General features: G+C 41.6%; 1 protein-coding gene across 4 annotated transcripts in view; it reads right to left on the bottom strand.

The window, feature by feature from the left end:
• The window catches only part of PDE4D (phosphodiesterase 4D), a 1639075-nt gene that overhangs the window by 327316 nt on the left and 1287799 nt on the right, over positions 1-23960 (bottom strand). For all 4 annotated transcript variants that reach the window (XM_019517823.1, XM_019517824.1, XM_019517826.1 and 1 more), the window contains 3 exons: positions 16569-16605; positions 9568-9641; positions 6290-6339 (listed from right to left, as the gene is read on the bottom strand). In XM_019517823.1, coding sequence (XP_019373368.1) covers positions 6290-6339; positions 9568-9641; positions 16569-16605 — 161 coding nt within the window. The remainder of the gene's footprint in view (positions 1-6289; positions 6340-9567; positions 9642-16568; positions 16606-23960) is intronic.

The following is a 23960-nucleotide window of genomic DNA, read 5'->3' as shown; positions in this document are numbered from 1 at the left end:
AAGAAAAAAAAGTCCAAAATAAACCCTGCACTCACTAGCTCCTGCAGCACCCTCAGGGCTTCGGGGGGCTCATGGAAGAGCCACCCACATGGCACAGGGCAGCCGGGATCACCCATGAGTCCAGGGTTTGGGGTTTTTTTTTCCTTAAAGGGCCAAAGTTGCAGCAGGAAAGGCAGCCATGGGGGGGGGTGTTGGGAAAGTGAGTGGGGTCAGGGGGCTCATGGCAGAGCCCTCCATGCAGCATGGGGCAGTGCAGGGCAGCAGGGATCACCGCCCCCCGCTCCCCCAGTAGCACCCGGTGAGTCAGGGCAGCCATTACTGGGCTGGGAGAGGGGTGGGGGATGAGCCTTGGTGATTCAGAGATTGGGAGATTTGGCAGCAGCTGAATCTCTGAATCAGAATTGGCCAAATCAATTCGGGACAGTGATTCAAATCACCAAATCAAATTACTGTCCCTCGAATCAGCCAAATCTGAATCTGAAGTGAATACTAGCCACTTTGCACAGGCCTAGTTCCTACCTCACAGCTAATAAACCCCACCTCAAAACCAATAGGTACCAAAGGAAGGCACAGAGTACCAATTTCATATGCAACCTGCAGGAAACTCCATTCAACAAGCAGAATGCTGCAGTCTGTACCAGATGGACTTAAGGTGTGATGCATGGAAAGCTTGTTATCATAGTTCATGTACTACTGACAAAAAAATAAGTGCATATACAGTAGCAAGTTAGTATTAATTGACTACATAATCTCCTAGAATATTTTATTTCACTAGTGGTGTATTCTTTGTATATACCATAAAGAACATAGGGATTCTAATAATAGCCAATATTAAACTACATGCTTTCTAATTTCTAATGATTGCAAAGATATTTGCTAATTTCTCATTTAATAATTTCATATATACTCACTCTATATATGCCATTAAGACAGGGATGGGATATTTCTTAATGGGAAATTTTACACTGTAAGTATTTTACAATTAGTAAGGTGTTGGTAGCATGACAAAGATAGTGCCTTCTTTTCAGGTTAAATATAAGTAAACCTCTGTTGCTAAACCTATGTCTTTCCAAAAAATGTTTTAGGAAAGATATTATGTAACTTGAAATCCAGTCCACACTGATGTGCCAGTGATGCTCATGCACATTCTAAACCCAGTATGTGACTCCCTGCTGCAGCCCTGAAGCCCTAGTTTTCTCAGAAGTTTACTTCATTTTTTAAACAGGGCACATTGCTATGAAACTACAAGTCTTTAGCCAGCTTTAGGGAATGGCAAAGGCTGCCAAGATACTGCATGAAATGTGTTAGGGGTTTGCTGGTACAGTATGCATCAACTTTAACACTTGGGGTACCTATACACATGCTCCAAAGTGTTCTAATTAGAATGCATTAAAGCAGACTCATTTAACTGATTGAGTCTGCTCTGCGTTCTACTTAGAGCACTTTAGCACTGCTGTAGCATCACCTGTATAAACTCCTACAGGTTTAAAAATGGCTGTGGGGGTACTTTAACTAAAGCTCATTGAATGAGCTTTAGTTAAAGTGTCCCATGGCCATTAAAAATGTACAGGGCCTTAATACAGGTGATACTGCAGTGTTTTAATTAGAGTGGCTCTCTGAGAAACTTTCCAATTAAAATGCTGCCCCTTCCCCATCACCCTCAAGCATGTGTATAGGCAGACTTTCAGACTCCTCAAAAGAATGAACAATTACTTATATTTTCCTCAACTAAGCATAGAATCTCAAAACTTGATTATTTTGCTGTAGCCCTTGGGACTTTTGTGCCAATGTAAAGGTTAATTGTTATTTATTGATGGTTGGACCTTATTATCATAAACACAACATTATGCCATATGAATCTAGATATATGGAAGATGTGATTCATTAAGCAAGAAAACTCCTTTTTGACTGAAGAGCTGAGCTCTAAGCACAGAAGAAGAACTGTAGGTCGTTATTCAAGGCATACAATAAACAGAGGATCTCAGTGGCAACATGGAAAGTGCAGCTTCAGGCTCATGTCTTACAGGATGGCATGTTTTAGGCTGTTCACTAGGAACCAGAGTTGATATTGGAGATTAAATATCCCACTGTCCAACACACTGAAAACAATTGTTCTTACTGTTTTCTTTAAGTACAGCTTCTGAAGAGATTCAATATGGACAACTTAAAGTAAGCACTCCATTTACTAAGTAAATACTGCATATTTATACTTAATAAGAGCAGCCCATTTAAAAAACCACCCACCTCCTTTTTTGTCCTACAATCACACACCAGTATCTTCTTTACACACCTCTGCTCACATGATTTTTTGTCCTGGTTTCCATACTTGTTACCAAACAGGCTAAATATTTTTATGTGCTGCTGTACATGTCAATTCCACTGTTACCTAATTTTAGCTAATGTACTGTTTTGTCTTCGTCCTCCACTCCTTTGGCAAATCCCTTTGCATCTTTCTCTGACTCTGCCATGCTGCCCTGTAAGTTGGAGAAACTCTCTTAGCATTCTGATATTCCCCTCCTCTTTCAAATCCTTCTTTAAAACACTTATTTTGAGGAGCCTATGTGCATGTACTTGTTAAAAAATGGCCTTGCTTAATGGCACATATATCTTCCTGTTTATTGCACTGGTGCCTTGTGTCCTCAGGTGCCCTTAGGTTCTGTTGGCAGTTTAAGAAATAATATCTGTGCTAGTATGATGAGCATCATCTGGCATTACACTCTACTAGTGAATGGTCAGATATTTAGAGCAAACAGAACAACCACAAACAGGAAGACTTTCCAACAGCTTTGAAACTGGGCAGACAGCATTTCAAACACCAAGGGGCAAGATGGCACCAAAAGATTTACTTTTTGTGAAATTCTGGGAGAGAGGTGAGAAAAACATCCATATTGTTCTTTCTCCACTGGCATAATGCCTTGCTGGAACATGCATAATCAGGATTGTATATGCCTCAGGTAGAGATTGAAGCATAGTTCTGGGCTTATGTCATGAAATCCATTGGTATAGAAACCAGGGAAATACTTTATAGCTTTATTTGATGGGAAAACCAGTTCAGACAAAATGCAAATCTATCTTTAGTCTTCACTCATTACCCAAAATGAATCTTAATCTCTTGTAAGCTCTCTTGTGGTTCAGTGTCTTTTCCTGGCCAGTAAGGTCCTTTTGCCTGTTCCAGTTAGTTAGCAGTGTTAGTCTGAAGTCAAGTAGAAGGCAGGGTAGATATTCACCTTAAGGATTAGTCAAAGAGTGTGTGTGCATGTGTGTGTGTGTGTGTGTGTGTGTGTGTATAGCAAAATTTTTTGTGAGCAGAAGCTTACTTCATCAGATGCTATGAATGGATATGCACATGGAAGTATTTAAGGAGAAATTAAAATACAAAAGATAAGGGAGGGGGAAAAAGGAAAGGGAAGGGAGGGCAGTATTGGGAGACATACACAGACATAACTGGGTGTGTCTACATGTTCATTAATGCAGCGTACTTACTGCACAATACATTTAGTACTTAGACAACCACATACTAAATCAATGTGCAGTAATTTGCACTATTGCATGGTAGGGCTGGCACATGCTTTTTTTAGTGATGCCAACTGCACAGTAGCCTAAAACTACTGTACATTAGTGTATTAGCATGGTTTTGGCCCGACATGCTATTGTGCAGTGTTATTAGGCTACTTAGCAGTTAGTGTCTCATGTAGACATGTCCACTGTGTAGAAAAGGCACACCACATCCAGCAGCTTCTTTGGTAGGGCAGAGCAACAGTGAATTAGATTACATTATGCCCACTCTTCTTTGCTTTCCATTGCTGCTTCCTATACATTGCCTGGCATGGTTATATTTTCTAGATTAGTTGCATACACACTGTTCTTCAAGGATTAACTAAAAGCAAATCCCAAGACCAGTGGGAAACACACAAATCAACAACAGAATCCAGTATGGTCCTGTGTTCTAGGCAGATAATCCTACTAAAGGAAAGAGTCTGACCTTCAGACATTTTTAAGGTAGTGGCTTGGTTGGTTGTGTGTGGGGAATATCTGAGTGCAGGTGCAAGTGTGCCCCCTAAGGGTACTTTCTTTTCTTATTATAAACAGTTCTATGCTACTGACTTTTGGAATCTAGTGCCTAGACATGGGAAAAGAACAAAAATGTATAAGACAAGAAAGTCTAGAAATTAAAAATAAGAATAAGCATAAATAGCTCAAATTATTTAAAATGAAATAAAGTAAAACCAAGCCCTAGTGCTTCTTCAAAGAATGTAGTAATATAGGGTTATAGTTATAATTACCATAAGAAATGTTCACAATACATGAGAAATCTTTGCAGTTACTTTTCTCTTAATTCATTTAATTACCAAGCTTTTAAGAGTTATTACAAAAGAGTTTTAAATAAGGATGAATGTCAGCATGTAAAGTGGCATTTCAAAAGCCTGAAAGTGAAAAGAAAGCTTTCCACTCAAGCTGTGAGCTACACATGGCTAAGGAATGATCACAGATGTGCACTATTTGTCTTAAACTAGATTAAGCATTTAGCCACAATTTACATCCTTACTAGTGAATATCAGGTGGAGTTACATGTGCTGCAGAAACTTATAATTAACAGCAATATAGAGCTATTTTGCAGTATTTCAACCCTGTGCCAAATTAAACAGTGGTGTTGGCAAGTGGCTTTGGCAACCTCACATATTGAGGTTCACTCAAACTCTGCTTACACTGAAAGTAGAAAAAACAACCACATTTAACAAAATTTTCCAAATATCAACTGCTGAATTCTTCAGCAGAAAAGATATGTTAGAGGGCTACATCTTCAAACCCTCAACTCAACAGCTTAATCTGGAAACACATGAAGTCCTGACATGAAAAGAAGAGTGAAAAATGAAGGTAGACATTTGAGACTATGAAAAGCAATTCAGGTTTAGGATGTAGCCATCAGCACTTAATGATGTGAAGAAGCGAGTGTGGGAGAGGTATGTTCTGTGTTCAAATAGTAAATAAAAAATAGAAGTGGTTAGAAAGTTTTGGTAAACATAATTTTTTCATGATCTAATCCCACATTTTCTGACCAGCCCTAGGCAAAAATGTTTAGCCAAAATATTAAGTCCCACAGAGTTTTATTGGAGGAGGAGCCCACACTGTGCCTTTTATTAAATATTCCTTTTAAATAGTTTGACTATTGACTTGATTTTATGTGTGTCATAAAGCAATGTGGATTTCTAAAGACAGGGCCTTGTAGAGTCAATGTGACTGTGCTGTGTGGTGGGAAGAAGAAGAGGAATATTCTCCAAAGCCCAGAGAAATAAATCTTTATAGGTGACTAAAAAAGGAAAGCCACAACCTGTAAATAAGAACCAAAGCACTGTTTTGTCCCCGAGGTACTGTCTCATGAAACAAACAAAAAATCAAATCTACTTTCTTTGGATAAAAATACTCAATGTTGAAAATTATGGAAATGCTAAACTATCCATTTAAGGGCCCTTCATGTTCATTAAGAGGAGGCTAAAACACTATTGGTTCACTTAAGTGGCATCCCACTGTGGATTTGTCTGCCATGGGATGTTACATTGTGTAAGAACTCATGCTAACACATATTAGGTAACACAATGTAAATTGATAGGACTCAATGTTCCCTAAAATTAACTAAGATCAGCTGACATGATGCTAAATAAGAGTGCCAGGGTAAGATTTCCAAAAGATGGAATTGATTTAGGAGCCCAAATGTTTCCAAAATAAAATACTTTAAAAGTAATTTTAAAAAATCCAAGTTTGAAAACTGTTTTTCAAAGGGGTTGGACTCCTATGCACCGAACTGAATGTTGGGAATAGAATCTAGGTTCTTAAGTCACACGTAATTTTGAAAATTAGCTCCCTACCAATTTATGCTAACTGCTGTCATACTAAGATACTACCTCAACATCCCAATTGGAAACCCAGTGAGCTGCCATTCCCACTGTTACATTTTGTTACACTGGTGTACTAGTCTACATATTACCATTAAGACACATACTGACATATTTAAAAAAAAAAACAAAGGAAAAAGCTTGGTTTACTGAAATTGCCAACATACAGAATAACAAAAATTGGGAGTGAATGTACATTAACAACAAAGATAAAAACCATAAAATGGTAGTCTAAATTGAGACATTACTAACTTGATATTTACAGTAAAAAAAAATGCCTAGACCATCTTTTATTAAATAAACTTAAGGATGTAATAGAATGTGTTTGTATGCAGTCAAGTGTATAAGATGAGGATTCTTTCACACAGAAACACTGGGGTTATAATAATTTCTCTTACCTGTAATGGTTGCTTTGTTGATAGATGGTTGGTTACACATAGGTGATCGTCTAACAATGAAATTAAATATATATATATAAATATGAGGTTTTATGTTAGTGAATTTTAAAAATATTCACCTTGAAACGCTTTTATTTAGGAAATTATTTGGGGTTGAAACATAGAAATTGTCAACAATAATATATTCAGAAATAATAAAAAGTTCATAGATATATCTCAGAGTTCACAGTTGAACCTCACATCACTCCACAATATTGAGAATTCCAGCACTGGAACATTTCAAGCATGAAAACTACATTAAAAAATTGGACATAAAATGTAATTAATAGTCACTTACTGCTAACTGGAACTGTAACATAGTTTGGCTAAGCTCAAGTTCTTATCTGGTAAAAATGGTATAGCATGATTTGGGCTGTCCATACTGGTGAGTCAAAAAAGACCAGGCCAACACTCCACCTAATATAACCACAAACACATGCAGTAAGCATGAATATTTGGGGAGAGCTGCACTGTATATATACACATCCCATTTAATTTATTTAGTGGTATATTCCAGAATTCCAAGGGATCTAGAGTGAAATTCTGGTCCCATTAAGTCAGGGGTTTCAAACACATCTGGCCCCGTGGACCATATCAGGCCCAAAGTTCCCTCATGCCCACATGCCTGATCCAGCACACACTGTGGGGACCATGTGTGGTGAAGCCTGAGACCCAGCTCCACCAAGTGCCACTGTTGGAGCAGCCTGGTACCCAGTCCCGGAAAATGCCACATGTAGCATACATCCCGGGCACTGAGTGCACAGCTGGGCCTGGCACAGCATGTGTGTCAATAGTACAGCACTGGTGAGGCAGATCCTGGGGGTTCAGCAGGCTGTATCTGGCCAGCAGGCCATAAGTTTGACACCTCTCCATTAAGTTAGTTGTGTCTATTCAGTTCAGGACAATAACATTTTGGCTTGATGATATGAACAAACTGAGTTTTACATGGCTCTGAAAATCTGGATATCATGCAATCATGGGTCAGGATTTTAACAGCTGAGAAATTGACAGGCCCTGTATATGGCATTAATTTAACCCAATTTGTCTACCTGGCAGTACAATTAAAGTACATGTGAACATAAAGGTGTCATTTTAAATGGTTTAAATAGATACATTATGACTGTACCCTGCAAAGAGCAGTGGATGAAAAGAAGTAAATCAAGTAAGCAAAACTAATCCTGACAGCATTATTTTAATTAAATTTTTGCACAGAAAAGTGACATAACTATTTGAAGTTATTATAAAACAAATCCCATTTGAATCACTCCCATAGTCCTTGAAAGCAAAACTAAACTTTGATGATTTTAATCTGTTGTTTTCTTTTGCCATGAGCTATTAAACATCTGATATATTCCACTGAGTCAGTATTTGAGTACTAAATAAAAGCATTCCATTGAATTCCAGGAATACATCCTGATAATTTGCACTATTACTATCCTTAATACAGGGTTTGATAAATATTTTATTCTTGAAGAATACTTTCTTGAAAAATAAAATGTCCTTTCTTAGTTTTTCATGATATTCATTTCACAGTCATCTGCAGAGTAAACAGTACAGAGTGCGTCACTGTTTGTGAGTGACAGATGAAAAGTCATAATTTTCAGGAGTAATAAAAATGCCATTATTGACCGTGAAACTGGATTTAGAAGAAATATTGAAGTATAGTTATAACTACAACAGAACTTGACCCATAACTGCAAGAGTGTTTATGTTCGTTCTGGCTCAGAATTCAGATAAACCATTCAGTAATTGTTTAATGTCATCTACATTCAATGAAGATTTATATCTTTCTTAAACTTTAGTATGTGAATTTTTAAACAAATTCTTAAATTTTAGCATGTGAATAGTCTCACTGACACAATTAAACATGGGCCTAAGTGCTTTGCTGACTTAGGCTAGGGACAGAAATACATAAACCAGTTTATGTGATTAGAAACTGGTTTAAACTTGTAACAGAACAGATGTTCAGTGTATATAAACCAGCTTCAAAAGGGCTGAAACTGGTTCGAGATAAACCTGGCTGAATGTAATATCAGACTTAACTGATCTGGGTCAAAGTGGTTTATGAAATGTCTGTCTCAGACCCCTTGCTGGTTTAAGATAAACCAGACACCCCCAGCATCCTGGTATACCCTCTGACCTGAGCAGGGCTCTCTGGTCCACAGCAGGGATGGCCCCTCCCCTCTGCCCCTGGGCTGCAGCTCCAGCACAGACTGTGGGCTGCTCCCCTCCTCCCCCTCACCACTCCCTGATAAGCAGGAATCCCTCCATCCCCTTTACCTTGCTGAGGAGGTGTCTGTGTATTAGCTAGCAGACCCCATGCTGGCTACAGTCCCTGCTAAATCAACAGGTAGAATCAACAGGTAACTTAACGTCCCTCTGTTGTTTTCTTAATGGGGAAATAAACACTGAATTATGGAGTAATAAACACTATTATCAATTCCCTGCTGGGCTAATAAGAGCACCTTGCTGGGGTCTGGCTATGTCCCACCTCAGCTCAGTCCTATGGAAGGGAAGGGAGGGCTGCTCTAGCACCCCCCCCAGCTCCTAGGCTGAGCCACTGCACACAAACGCTTGCATGTCTGGGATGTCTGTGCAGTTACAAACCAGTTCAGCCTAGCAAGAAACTAACCTGCAAAAATTGAATCAATTCAGGCTCAGGCTTTTTGAATGTTTGTCCCTAGCTTTAAGGCCCAAGTGTTTGTGCTTCACAAACAGAACAGCAAGCAATGGTGAAGCAGTCCAAGTACTGAATAAAACATGAAAGAAACTGCAATATTCAGTAATATTTATAATAGTTTCTAAATCAACCTAACAATAAGGTTAAGGTTTCAAATGCACTTTCACTTTCAGCTCTTTATAAATTTTTATTTCACAAAGGACCACATATTCACTTAAGAAATCACTGCTGGATAAAGAAAACAGTACAAGTTTACTAATCTGTGTTCTAAATTTCAGAGATTTATATATTTTGGGGAAAATATCAGGAGCAGAATCTACCAGCTTTACTAACATTACCAGAATCTACTAACATTAAGCAGTACTTTCATAGTCCTCAAATAACGTTATTCAAGTGAACAAGACTACTTGTACAGAAATACTTTCATGGTGTTTAAGTCACTGCAAGAGCAAATGATAGCTGGTTCTAATGATAGCTCTTGGGTCTAACAGTTAAAAAGAAGTATTCCAAAATGATTAGGGTAAGGCTGTGGAAGGTGGAGTGGGGAGTGTACACTTACTTGCTGGGTGCCCGATCTTGTAAGTTGGTTAATGCAGCAAAGTTATTCCGTACAGTACGTAGGCTGGCCAGAACCTGAAACATACATGGATATTTAATTTTACATCTTTATAGTTGTGAGACTGATTTATCTCTACCCCACTGTGTTAAAGGTAAAAGAATACAACATTACTTACAAGAAGACTAATTTTTTTTCAGGATTGTTTTACTGTCTGAAGCTTTTGACCACTATATAATAGTAAAGCTTTCATAATACAAGGGCTATAGTTTATATATTTCTTTTTTCTTCACTAAACAACTCCAATTCATTATTGTTTAAAGGCAGCCTTAGTTGAAGTCATAGACATTTTTCACAGAATACTACTTAGTATCCAAAGGGACCATTTAGGCACATTTTGAGAAGGAAGGCCCATTCAAAGCTAGTTCTTTGTATGATTGATTATATTCTAGGCAAGAATGATTATAGAAATTTCCATTTTCAAGGCAACTAGCAGAATTTCAAAGGTGGCTGACTGGCCTTGTCTAGACTTGTAGGAGAAAAGTCCTGTAGCTCTCTTAAGGCTCCACACCATCCTATAGTGTCTGAGGTGAGGAAAGCTGAAAAGAAAAAACTTGTCACATGAGCAGATAGGGGAGCCATCAGGGCTCAGGTAAGTCATTGGCCTTGTGCATCTATGAGAGATTGTAAAAAACCTTCCCTTCCAGCATGCATCCCATCTGAAACTGAAATTAATAGTCACTATGAGGAGGTACCAGAAGAGCATCACACAGTTATTGTAAGCAGCCTCTACCATGTGGAGTAGGGTATTAGAGATGCTAAGGTACACCTGTCTAACCAAGGAGTGAATATATTTTGTCTGATGTTAAGGAGCAAGCCTGGGAACTCTGGTGAGGACTGAGGAAGAGGCAGTAAAGCTAATTGCTGGTGCCTCCTTATGGCAGTTCTCCCACCCAAGTACTCATTGTACAGGGGATTCTACTCTCTAATAAGCCAGAAGCATAAGTCAGTGATGGGAAACTCTCTCTTAAAGAAGCTGGGTGGAGGGACGTGGTAGGAATCCCAATATCAAATACAGTGAGGAGACTGTATCCCTCTTTTCAAGCCCCTTAACAGTCATACAAATGTAGGGCAGTGGGGTCTCAGAAACAGGCTGGGGATCATCTATGGAGATATGGGGAGCTGTCCACAGGCCTCCATCATGTGGAAATTAGCCAAGAGTAATTGTGACTTGCTTGTGGTTCTCAGATGTATTTGCATTAATAAAGTTGCCCAGTTAAACTTCATCCCTGGCATCCTGCATGTCCAGGATAAAGCAGCCAGTGTTTACATTTTACATCCACTTAAAAATAAAATTAACTAAGTTAGTAAATTCACAGACCTTGTGTGTACAGGCACTAACAAATACATGTGTCAGTAACAAAGGATCATGTCTGGATTATAGACATGTATAGATGGGAAAGAGTCATAGATTGTAAGGCTGGAAGGGACCTCAGAAGATCATCGGGTCCAGCCCTTGCCTCAAACAGGAAAGATAACTGGGGGTCAGTGACCTCAGCAAGGTAACTGTCTAGTCTTCTCTGGAAAGAGGCATGGGGGGAACGTAAAAGGCAATAGAAGAAGAAGAAAGGAAATGTTGCATTTTAGAGACAGAAGAAAAGAGGAAAAAATAGCAAGAAAAGGAACATGAAGATTTTGTAGAGGGGCGGGTTGAACTGGCAGTGAAAAGGGAAAACTGAAGGCTAAAAGAAAAAGTGTTTATTGTAAGGAGAGACTCACACAACTTCTCAGTGAATATGTATTTAATTTTTATCTCACCCTATTATATTCTCTGGACAGATATGCTATTCCTCTAGCATGGTGGGAGGATGGGATGAGAGGGCTAGCTGGGTTTTGAGTTTGTGTGCTAAAATGGCTTGGATATCTATCTTGGAGCTTATAATAATGACATTGGTGGACCACATTTTATCTGTTTTTGGGTGAGTCCTTTCCTAGATGTACAACTGGGCAAAGGGAGAATCAGAATCTTACTGTTTGAAATTGAGTGCAAAGTATATGTGTCCACTGAATGTATACTCAAATAGGGTGGAGATTGGGGTTATGGGCTTTTTGCCCCCAGCCAGGTCACTAAAGGGGCATGCTGCCCCTTCTAAAAATATTATATAGAATACAGTCTGCCTATGTATTCTACCTGCCTCAGCATACTGTACGTAGTCTGCCTCTGGCATGTGCAATGGACTCTACACATGACTTAGCTAAAAGTAACAGTATAATACTTGATTATTAGTTTCAGTGGACTTTGGAATTATATTATGTGAGTTTATCTTAAAATAAGACTTCTAATTATTGTTTCTTCATAATTCCACCCAAGGGAAATACTCCTGTATATAAAAGCATACAGTTATGTGCAGGCTTTGGCAGAATTAAAATCTACTGGAGAAAACCAAGTACTGGGCTCTCCAGTATTGCAACCTCCTTTCTAACTGCACATACCTCTGCAGCACAAGACTTACTGAACTAAACTGATCGTAATTTCAACATAAGAATGCAAATGTATGATCAAGCAATGAATGAAATACAACAAGGCTATTTTTAGGCACCATGCCAAAACAGAATTGTTTCAGGACAAGTCCTTACTTCTATTTAAAATCATTCAAAATTTATTTTTCTTTTAAAAGCGGAATGTTTAAAATAAGTAAATTACAATACTTTTAGTATGCTAAAATATCAAAGAAATTGATATGTCAATACCCTAGTAATAATGAGCTCATGTTTACTTTATTCATCCCGTATTCAGTTAAAAAATAAATATTATCTGCTTTGGGTCTGGTCCTGTACTATGGTGCACAGTACACTTCTCTATCCCTTGTAATAAAGCAAGTGGTTGCAGGACTGGGCCAATACACCCACAACTTCAAAGATAGTTAGGCCCCTCACTACTATTTAGGTAACCTATCTCTCATATAAATAAAGGAGAGTGAGGCACCTAAGAAGATAGTAACTGTGAGCATGTTTACATGTGTGCATTTACTGCACAGTAACTGAAATGATTTTGCAGTACAGGTGCATATCTGCACGTGCATGCCTGTATTGCACAGTAAATACAGTGGCTTACGCTGACTTGTGCATACATTTGATATGTGTGTAATGTAGGTATCAAATTTATGCCCAATTAGTTACTGCACAGTAATGCATGTGTAGATGCCTTACTGCTCAGTAACGTTGGGTGGACTGACTTGGGAATAACTTTAGTCCCAAGTCAGTCCACATGCAGTGTTAATGTGCTTTAACATTTGCATGTGTAAACGCTGGCCTATTCTCTCTTGTGTAAATTACTGTGCAGTAAATTTAAGCTGGTCTAAATGCATGTGTAGACATGCCCTATCTTTAATAACAACTGGTAGCATTAGAGGAATGTAGCAATGACGGTCCAGGAATTATGTGAGAAGCAAGGTTTCCGTAAGGCAATGGTTTTTAAACTGTGTTTTGTGGTACCCTGGGGTTCTGCAATTAAGTGTTCTGCAAAATGACTGGAGGTATTGGAACAGATCGGGGGCAGTGCAGTACCATTGTGGGGCCAGGGCGCCTGGCTCTATGTCAATCTTTATGATAGGAGCAGCAGCAGCAGTGATATGAAAGCGTTCGATGACGTTAGGAAGTTTGAAAACCACTCTCTTAGGGTTATATTTTATTGGCCCAACTGCATAGTTTGAATAGAGGTAGACAAGCTTTTGAGTGCAAGACATCCTTCATCAGGTCTGATCAGTAAAATCCAGCACAGCACAGTAAAACAGTTATTAAGAGCGGGGAGAGAAATTCCCAGGAGGAGCAGACAAACAATTAGCAAAAGCCACTGATTACTAGAGATCAAGGCCTATAACAAGTGAACTCTTACTACCAGGTGGCTCACCATTACATGAAACAAGCATACTGTACAACGGAAGCAGATAAAGGAGCCTCAAAATAACCTGAGCATCTGTTTCAAATTCTGCCATTCAGTTTCACCATAAAAGCCCAAACTGACTAAAAACATGTGTGTGCTGTTTCCACAACGAAAGTGTATCTGAGATGAAAAGTGAGCTCTTAGTGAGGAACATACTAAAACAGGAATGTGGGAGGATGTATGACTGGCATGAGATGTACATATCATATAAAGGTGCAATTCCTGAAGTCCATACTGAGGCCCTAATCCTCCAAACTGACTTCTGTATGAGGACCCCATGTCTGTGCAGAGCTCTTCTGCTGTCAGCTGTGCTCTGCAGGGACATAGGCTTTGGCATATAGGATCAGGGTCCAAGCTTTTTCTCAGTCTTTATTGAAGCAAAGCTGCCCTCTGAGCCAATAAATGCTTTGTCTCAGTAAAACATCAGTCAGCACAATCTAATTTATCTCCTTACTGTTTTCCTAAGGCACCCCAAAACTGTCTTCTTGGAATACTGTATAGAGCAAGGGCATCAAACTCACCCAGCTTGATGGGGGCTAACCAGTGGTGCACGCTGCCCACAGTGTATCATCTAGATCCAGCACTGCAGGCAGCACAAGGGTCAGTTTGGAGCACTGCATGTAGCCTGTGATGTGGACCCAGCCTGCATACTGCAGGTAGCACCTGACCCTGCTAGCCCCAGGAACTGCAGGCACAGAAAGCCCCAGGACCAGCGTATGTTGCACATGGTGCACAGGGCTGGACCTGGCATAAGAGGCTGGAGTACTGCATGTGGCACAGAGGGTGCGGGGTGCAGGCTGCATGAGGCAGCAGAGACTGACCCACTGTGCTGCATGCAGCACTAGATCCAGTTAATATCATGGGCAGTGCACACCCCATGCTGGCCCTATGTGCTGTGTGCAATGTGTGTGGCCAGTCTAGCCCTGCTTACTGCAGGCAGCATGTGCTGGCCACAGGGCTTGCTGCCCCAGGGCTACAAGCAGCACCCTGTGTCAGCCCTTTGGGTTGTGTGAAGAGCACACACTGCTGAGTCCAGCCTGAATGTTGTATATGCACGCAGTGCAGTATGTCAGTCCAGTGGTTTACTAGACCTGTATGACACCCTGATATAGAGTAACAAAAGATTTGTATAGCTATATCTAGTCACAGCAGATTTGACCAAACATCAATTCTTTTCTTTTCTGTGGTTTGGAAAGTTTTTGTTGCTGGGCCAAATATTCTCTAGATGTTTAAGACTAATAAATACTTCACTACATAATTTAGTTCCAGGTGGTTCTTAAAGTGCTGTTTCTGATGTCAGAGCAATAATAAGAGTTTGTTTTGTTTTTAGTTGTTATTTCTTCCACAATTTTCTTGTTTATTGTAGGAGAGTAATTACAATGTCTCAAGTCTTGCAGCACCTAAAACTCTTTGAAACTTGTCAGCCTCACTAACCACCAAACTCCAGTTTTTACAAGTATCACCCTGCACACTGTCAGCTCCATTGTCTCAGGCTAGCAGCTTTTATTGGTCATGAATGCAAAAGTAACTTCTGATTTAGCTGTTCTTCAATGTAATTCTGCCAGAGCAATATGGAGATCTGAACACCCAAGTTCTCACTATACATATACATGTATGTATGTGTGTGTGTGTGTGTGTGTGTATACACACACACACACACACATACACACATATACTTGTGTATATATATACACACATATACTCTGTGTGTGTGTGTGTGTGTATTTGGAGAAAAAATAAATATAGCGTTATTGCTTTTATTAATGGTTGTGACTTGCACCATCTTTATACCAAGAAAATCTAAATGTTCACAATGAAATAGGACACTTCTCACTTCATGCTGTTATGTTTCACCCTTCATCTTGTCTGTCTTGTCCAGTAACATACAGCTCCTTAGACTCAATTTCCCATTTAGATAGATAGAGGCAAATCTCATTCACTTCAGTGGGAGATATCCCCATCTACTTAAGGAAAACTTATCTATTTATGCCCATTAGTTCAGAAATTCACCTCTGGATGCATCTTTTTACATATCACAATATAACTAAGTTGTAAAAATATAGGAAGGTTTGTAATTACATTACATTTGAGCTCCTATTTTACAAAATGTCATTACAAAACTCAAAATATAGAATAGATTTGATTTTGTGAGTAAAAAATGTAAGCAGAAATTGTCTTATATTAAAAAACTCCTTTGTACATAGAGGCATAGGAAGTGTGAATAATAAAAAATACTTGATTTCACTAGGAGTAGAATGCTGAGTAGCTTTTCAGGTTCTTTGGGTAGATGTAATATCTTTTATTAGACCAACTAAGTCAAACCAAAGTCTAATAAAAGATATCACCTCTACCTAAAGAACCTCATCTGCTTATGTCCTTAGACCAACACAGCTACAACCAACAACCCCTGAGTAGCTTATTAGACACCAGAAAGTCTTGTCCTGCTGGTGGCACAGTACCATTGTGGTTTGATACAATATCTGAGGAGAAATTCAAGTAGGTTATTTTTAATTGATATACCTACAATTTTTTTCTATACAAGGAATTAGGGAAAACCAACAAAAAAAAAAGTAGGTACAGGAAATCTTCGCTATTTGCAGGTTCGGCATTTGCGGTTTCAAATATTTGTGAATGCCAAACCCACATCTTAAATACACTTCCAGAAGCACCATGCTTACCGCCACCAAGCCCCCGCCACTACTGCCAGGCTCTCGCCATTGCCAGCACAGCCATGCCCTGCCCAGCCACCGGGGGCACTGTGTTCATGAACGCAGATGGGATTCATGAACACAGTGCCTTATTTGTGGATTTCACCATTCACGGGGATCTCAAGAACATATCCCCTGTGAATGGCGAGGGTTACCTGTAGTATCTATAGCAGGATCAGTTTGTCTGTCTAATATTACTTATTTTTTCCCACTTTAAGGAAAAAAAATCCAAATGCAGAGATGTACAGAAATTATGGACAGGTAATCTGTGATCCTTCAACTGTAAACAACACCTGAGAAATCAAATTACTAATCTTATCCTTTGTATGAATATAGGGCAAAGTTGTGCCTACCTGAGCGAATGGTGTCACAATCAAGTCATCTCCATGTCTGAAAAGTAAACAAAATTGGCTGTTAGATGTTACTGATGATTTTTCTCATTGGCATTGCCTTAACAAGGATCAAGTAGAATATTTCTTCAATTAACTCCAATTTTATCCCTCAACATTTATTCTTCCCAACTACTTTAAATATTGTTTTAAAGGGCAAACATTATTTTAGCAACTGACCAATCACCTGATGGATATTCGAGAACGCTGGACAGCCAGTTGATTTCTATCCTGGTTCAGGGACAGATGGACACATACTGGACAGTTCAGCAAAGATATCATTTGTAAAGTCCTATTTTTTTCTCTTATTTGAAACTAACTGGAATCTTTTTACCATAAGAATTAACCAGATGTGCCTTGGAGGTTCATAGAACCCAGAATAATTTTTGTTGGGCAGGTCCAGCACTTCTAAACATTGAAAGTGATTTGCATTGTGTGAATAACAAATTAAAATTTGTGAGCATTGGACGAGCTAGTAATTGTGGATGACTAAGGAGTGCATCACAGACTAATAAGAACCTTGTAAAATTTTAAACTGACTCAAATATCTGTAGTTATAAGAGGGTGTTACCTTGTGTGTGCTGTTGCTGCAGCAACCACACCCATAACATACTGACATAAGACTGAGGTATCAGAATGACATATCTTAGCAGGAGAGGAGGAAACAGAGCTATCAGATTTTCAGTAGTGAAAAACGTTATGTTAGAGGAAACTGGTTGATGCAGTTAAATCATTCCCACTTACCTCATGAATAACATTTCAAGCTACATACAAAGTACCAAGTATAGTTATGGCTTGTATACTATATTTTGCACTTCATTAAAAGGACAGTGAACAACCACAGCATTTAAAAAACTGGATGTATACACAGCTACTCATTATTTATCAAAATGTTCATAAAATGGACAATAAATACGGTCCTATGAGATGCTGAGGCATGATCCCTTGAAACACATTTTTCTAGTAACTATACACAGTAAATATATGTAGACTAAAGTGTTCCAGTGATTATAAACACATTATTTAAGATTACATTTATGGAATAAGGATTGATTTTAAAAGTCCTTCTGTACCCATACAATTTTAGAAAAATTAACATTGGCTTTAACTAGTGAAAAAATAGATACTTTAATTCCCACATTCAGGTTAAGAAAGTAGTTAAAACCATTCAGAAAAGAATTCACAAAGACAGAAAGTAATGAGAATTTGTTTTGAATACTCCTGATTTTTTCTGCAATGGATATGTCAACACTGGTTACAGGCTGCAACTCTAGAAGTTGAATCATTCTTCAGAAACTATTATTGACATGTTTGCATGATATATATTTATCGTGTCCTTATAAGTTTTAAGCTTATGATTTGTGTGCAAGTCTAAGAAGTGATTGTTCATATTAATAAAACTTTAACCTAAAAGAACATTTCTGATTAAAAGGAAAAAACCCTCACTGGCATTTGATTTCCTATGAAGTGGCTGTTATGATTTATATTGTGCCCACAAGATAGCATATGGTTTACAGATTGTATATTAGCCCAGCCTCCAAAAAAGCACCAACTATATAAGCAGACAGTGTGTAAGCAAATCACTGGAATAGGATGAAATAAAAAAAACAAGTGAATTTGCAGTAATGTTTCTTTTCTTTTGAAACATTATCATTACTTTTGGCAACATTACTTTGAGGGATGGAGTGGATTTTAAAGGCCTCCACAAAGGACAGTGTATTTTAAGGAGGGCTTTGCAAGAGCAGATAAAGACATGGCTGACAAAGTCAGGGACAGGGCTACGGCAGTGGGGTAAACCCACTTCCCAAACTGACCTGGAGGACTATAGGTGTAAGCCAGAGTAATTCTTACTACATCACACTAGAGGAAATATAGCACCAAGGGAGAAATGCAAAAACTTTAATTAGCTCTCAACACTTCAACTAAAATTAGTTTTTGTAGATATGACAAATCTGCCCAGGGCATTAGCATGTGATTTAATGACCAATTGAATTTAATGGCTCTGAATAGGTCAATAAATTCTCAGGAAATGTGCTATACCTTGATTTATTTTTCCTCTAATTACTTAGAGAGAGTCTCAATCCTATAATTTAATGAAGCATCCTGAAATCAGAGTATTCCTTTCTCTAGCAGTTATTGAGGTGGGCGTGGGGGAAAGGGTGATATTCCTTTCATGCACCCTTTACCAGCAGGAGGCGTACTTTTCCACTTCTTGTGAAGTACGAGTGGTGGTGGAGATAGCTATTACTTTACTTTCAAGTGGAAGCTAAAGGGCACAACCTGAGCCAGAGGTTCAACTTATCAGAAAAAGGTAGAGGCAAGGCCTTCTCTCCAGTTTTTGTCTGATCAAAACAGCTCTAATTCCCTCTGTGTGTGCGCTAATAGTTTGACCATAGCAAAATATAAATCTTTGCAGGGAACATGCTACTTCCTTCAATAACTGTTTCTAAACAGAAAGAACTATATTTCCCATTCATTATTGCCTTTGATCTATGCAGCATCATCTGATGACACAAAAGCACCTATTCTCTGAGAAGCACTAGTGAAAAATCTTCTTTCCAAGATAAAGTGAATCCTCATTTTTTTCTTCTTCTTAGCCTCTGGGCACATCTAAATGTGCATTTGCCGTGGCACCAATTTACTCATGGGTAAATTACTCACAAGTAAATAATGCCAGGCATGTGCAGGGGACTTGGAGCAGATTTGCTGTCAGTGTTCCTGCTTCCTGGGGCCTTGCAATGGGCCCCTGCCACCACTGGGTGGAGCTCCAGGATCTGGCTGCAGCAGCTGGGTACCCTCTTTAAAAGGCAGCCTGGCTTGCTGTTCTCTGGCCAGCCAGTTCCCAGGCAAGAAGCAGCATGTCCAGCAAAGGGACAGCATTAGGCAGAGCTCTCTTTGCTGTCTGTGCCTCTCTGCACTATGGTTGTTCCAGACCCTGCCCCTGGCAACGATGACCAGTGCCCTGGCTCCTGCTGACAGCTGTACTGACCCTGATGGCCTGTTGTTCTGACCATCACCTGGTCCATGGCTGTCTTGTCCCTCCCAGCTCATCCATACACAGCAATCACCTGCCAGGCTGCCACATGCTGTCCCAGGACCACCACCTCACACCTACTGCCTCCACCCTGTCTACCTGGCCAGACCCTGGCATGGACACCAACAATGGGATGGTGGATGCCACCTCCAGGGCTGCTCTCACCCTCCTGAACCTGCAGCCCTGCCATCTCTGGCTTGCTGGGCCAGTAGGACTGGTGGCAGCACGTCATCCATTACACCTGGGACAATGAGCAGTGGCTGGAGGCATTCCAAGATGAACATGAGCTGACAGTGTAACGAAGCCATCAACAAAGCCAATCACACCTTATCGTGCATTAGCAGATGCATGACCAACAGATTGAGGGAGGTGATGCTCCCCCCCATGCAGCACTAGTCAGGCCGCAGTTGGAGTATTGTGTCCAGTTCTCGGCACCACATTCCAAAAGGGATGCGGAGAATCTGTAGAGGGTCCAGAGGAGGGCCACTCGTATGATTAGGGGCCTCTGTACAAAACTCTATGAGGGGAAGTTGAGAGATCTGGATCTCTTCAGCAATCACAGGAGACATCTGAGGGGAGAACTTGTAGCAGCCTATAAGTTTATCAAGGGAGGACAATAGAGAGTTGGACATGCACTATTTACCAGGGCACCCCTAGGAGTAACTAGAAATAATGGGTAAAAACTAGTGAAGAGTAGATTCAGGTTAGACAGTAGGAAGAAATACTTCACAGTAAGGGTGGCCAGAATCTGGAATGGGCTGCCAAGAGAGGTGATACTATCACCTAACTTGGAGGTCTTCAAGTGGAGGCTAGAGAGCCCCCTGACTGGGGTTGTCTGACCTTAGTCCTTTCCCTGCCTGGGGTAGGAGGTCAGATACGATGATCCTTCAGTGTCCCTTCTGACTCTACAATCTATGAATCTTTGAAACCCCTCCCACCTCTCCTGCCCACCCCCAGCACCATGCTCACTGAAGACATGTCATAAAAACAAGTTTTTATTCCCCTCACAACAGAGTCCCCTCTCCCTCCCTCCCCACTCAACAAACAGAGCCCCTCCTCCACTCATCCCACCCACCAACAGTTAAACACATTCTTCACCATGAAAACTATGTATAATGTCCTTTGTGGACTATCCTGGGGTGTGGGGCCATGTGGTGTGGACACCAAGGGAGAAGAGCCTGGGGACAGAAGGCCATCACCATAGCCTCTGGCCATTTCACCGTGAGTGCAGACACCACAATGAGTGCAGCAGGCGTGGGACTCACCAGGGGCAATGGAGGATGGTGCTTCCTGTTGGGTGGCTGCCCCTCAGGCAGGCAGTGTCCAGGGCCAGCAGAGCCAGTGTATGGTCCTGCCTCACTGCAGGCAGCTCCAGCTCCATGCCCATGTGGAGTCAGGGTAAGCAGCAGGGCTGGGCCCAGGTGGGGAATACGGGTGGCGCTGGACCCAGGGTGGGGGCCAGGACAGGGGCTACTGGCTGCTGGAGGGGGTGCAGGATCTCCTCCCAGGCCTAGGTGGGGGCCTGCTGCTGGGAAACAGGTGACTGCTAGGGGACAGGTGGGGCTAGGGTTGAGGGCTGGGTAGTGGGTGGCAGGAAGGCAGCCACCAGGGCCAGAATGGTGTCCAGCATCTAGTGGTTATCATCCATGGCCTGCACTGCCTGGGCCAGGATGGCATTCTGCTTCCACAGGGCCTCCACCTGCTCGTACTCCTGGGTTAGGAGCTGCACCCAGAACTACCTGTCTGCCTGGTCCTATGCTTCCTCATGCCAGTCCCACACATTCTTGTGGGTGACATCCTCCATCCACCACCTGTCCTGGTGTGCCACATCCTCCGTCTGCCAGGCCCAAGCTTCCACCAGCCAGTCATCTGCCAGCATGATTAGGAGGTGCAGAAGGAGGGTCCTGTCAAGAGTCCTCCTCTGGCAGAGACGGTGCATACACAGGGCCCTGGTTGTGGGTAGCGGTCACCCTGAGTCCACACCCTGGCTGTCAAGTGTGGTTTCTCCCCCACGTGTAGCTGCAGGCCCTATAGAGCCACGAGAAAGAAGCTGTTTGTGTGACCTTGCAAAATTTCAGAGATGAGATGCTCTCTACCAGGAGCTGTGCACTGCCCAACCTCAGATAGGGAGTCAGGCATATATGGATGCCCAGGGACCACGGTCAGTCAGTTGGCAAGGCCCAGGCAGCCACTGGCTGAGCCCCACATCCATGCTCATTCCCCTGGGGCTGGTGGGCACTGGCTGCAGGCAGCTTGCCTCCCCTGGCCTGTTCCCAAGGCAGGACAGGCTTGGCTCCTGAGACAGCATGTACTGTTGTGGCTCCAGACCTCACTTCCCTACTCCTCCCCCCGCAGGCCAACTGCTCTGTTGTGCTGCTGCCCAGCCCATGATGCCTGGGGGCTCAGGGGTCGTGGGCTCCTGGATGATTGCAATGAGGAGCTGCCCATGTCCCTGCCCTCCCCACAGGGGTCTTCACCAGGGGAGGCACCCTGAGGCCAACCCCTCCCATGCCACCTCTGTGCCCTGAGTGTGCCCCTGCTGCATGTGCCCCAGGTGGTACATAAGGAGCTGTTTGTGTAAACTGACGGGTGCCCAACCCACTATGCCCTGCTGCTGCTGATGGTCATATTGCCCCAGGTGCACCTGTGCACCTAACATAAGACCCTGAGCTTTGACTGTGTGGGGTGAGGGAGATAGCAGCTCTATACAGCACTTAGAACTATTCTCAAGTGGTACCTTTAGCTGGGCACAGAGCCTTTAATTTACAGCAGTTATTTTGCTAAAGTGTAACAGTGTAAGCACAGATACTCAAGCTTACAGTAGATGTAGTGCAGTTCATACAGAAAAATCATCTGCACTGCACAGTATTGTGAGTGATTGCCAATCCCCTGTTCAGGAATCTGGAGCTTGCTAAGCTAGTCCACGAAGTGGGAAGGAATGGCCAGAGAGGAGGTGCCACTGACACCTCAGAGTTCTCTTGGGTACCCTCTCTCACTTAGGAATAGGCAACGGTACTACATGCTTTTCTAAGGGGGGTGAAACCTTATTTGGACATAAATTGCCCTCCATCCTGTAAGAGGGAATTTAAGTAAGCTCTGTTTCTTTGGATTTCTTCATAATACAAAACAGAAAGTCTCTTTCAACAGAGCCCAACAAAACACATCAAAGATATTTTTCAGGCAAAAGCATAGGATTGTATGATTTAATCAGTACCTATCAATCTACAAGGGAGTGCAGTGTACTAAAACACAACAAGGTACAAGGGCTCTATTTTTTTCTGTGCAGGTGGAATGGAAGCTGATAGATGATGCTATACAAATTCTGGACATGACAGTGTCACACATCTATATCCAGAAAGCAACAAGTAGGAATGTACATCATGTAAAATACAGCATAACTTCTAAACAAAGACAAGTTATTAATCTTTACTATGGCATAAAATTATCTGATCACTTTTATCAGGAAACAATTCAACAGAATTCAGGTTTTTTCTCCACTATTCATAGTTTCATAGTTTCATAGTTAGTAGGGTCGGAAGGGACCTGAGCAGATCATGAAGTCCAACCCCCTGCCATGGCAGGAAAGAGCACTGGGGTCAAACGACCCCAGCAAGGTGTTCTGCTAGCCTTGTCTTAAAGATCCCCAAGGTAGGAGCCAGCACCACTTTGCTTGGAAGTTGGTTCCAGATCCTAGCCACCCTGACAGTGAAGTAGCGTCTCCTGATGTCTAATTTGAATTTACTCTCTGCCAGCTTCTGACCGTTATTCCTGGTCACTCCTGGTAGTGCCTGGGGGAACAGACACTCCCCCAATGCCTGCTGGTCCCCTCTGACTAGTTTGTAACAGCCACTAGATCCCCCCTCAGCCTTCTCTTGTGGAGGCTGAACAGGTTCAGGTCCCACAGCATCTCCTCGTAAGGCCTGCCCTGCTGCCCCCTGATCATACGCGTGACTCTCCTCTGCACCCTCTCCATCTTATCCACATCCCTCTTGATGTGCGGTGCCCAGAACTGGACGCAGTACTCCAGCTGCAGCCTGACTACGGCTGCATAGAGGGGGAGTATCACTTCCTTGGACCTGCCTGAGATACACCTGTGGATGCATGACAAGGTGCGGTTGGCCTTCCTGACTGCATCCCCACACTTCTGGTCCATGCTCATCTTGGCATCAATGATGACTCCAGGATACTTTTCTGCCTCTGCACTGATGAGAAGGGAGTTCCCCAGCCTGTAGGTATGCTGCTGGTTCTTCCTCCCCAGGTGCAGCACCTTGCACTTGTCAGTGTTGAATCCCATCCTATTGTCCTCCGCCCACCCCTGTAAC

This window comes from Gavialis gangeticus, unplaced genomic scaffold (assembly GCF_001723915.1).
Source record: "Gavialis gangeticus isolate Ggan-Ray unplaced genomic scaffold, GavGan_comp1, whole genome shotgun sequence".
Lineage (NCBI taxonomy): Eukaryota > Metazoa > Chordata > Crocodylia > Gavialidae > Gavialis > Gavialis gangeticus.
The sequence above is the reverse complement of the archived record's forward strand: the minus strand, read 5'-3'. Positions and strand labels throughout refer to the sequence as shown.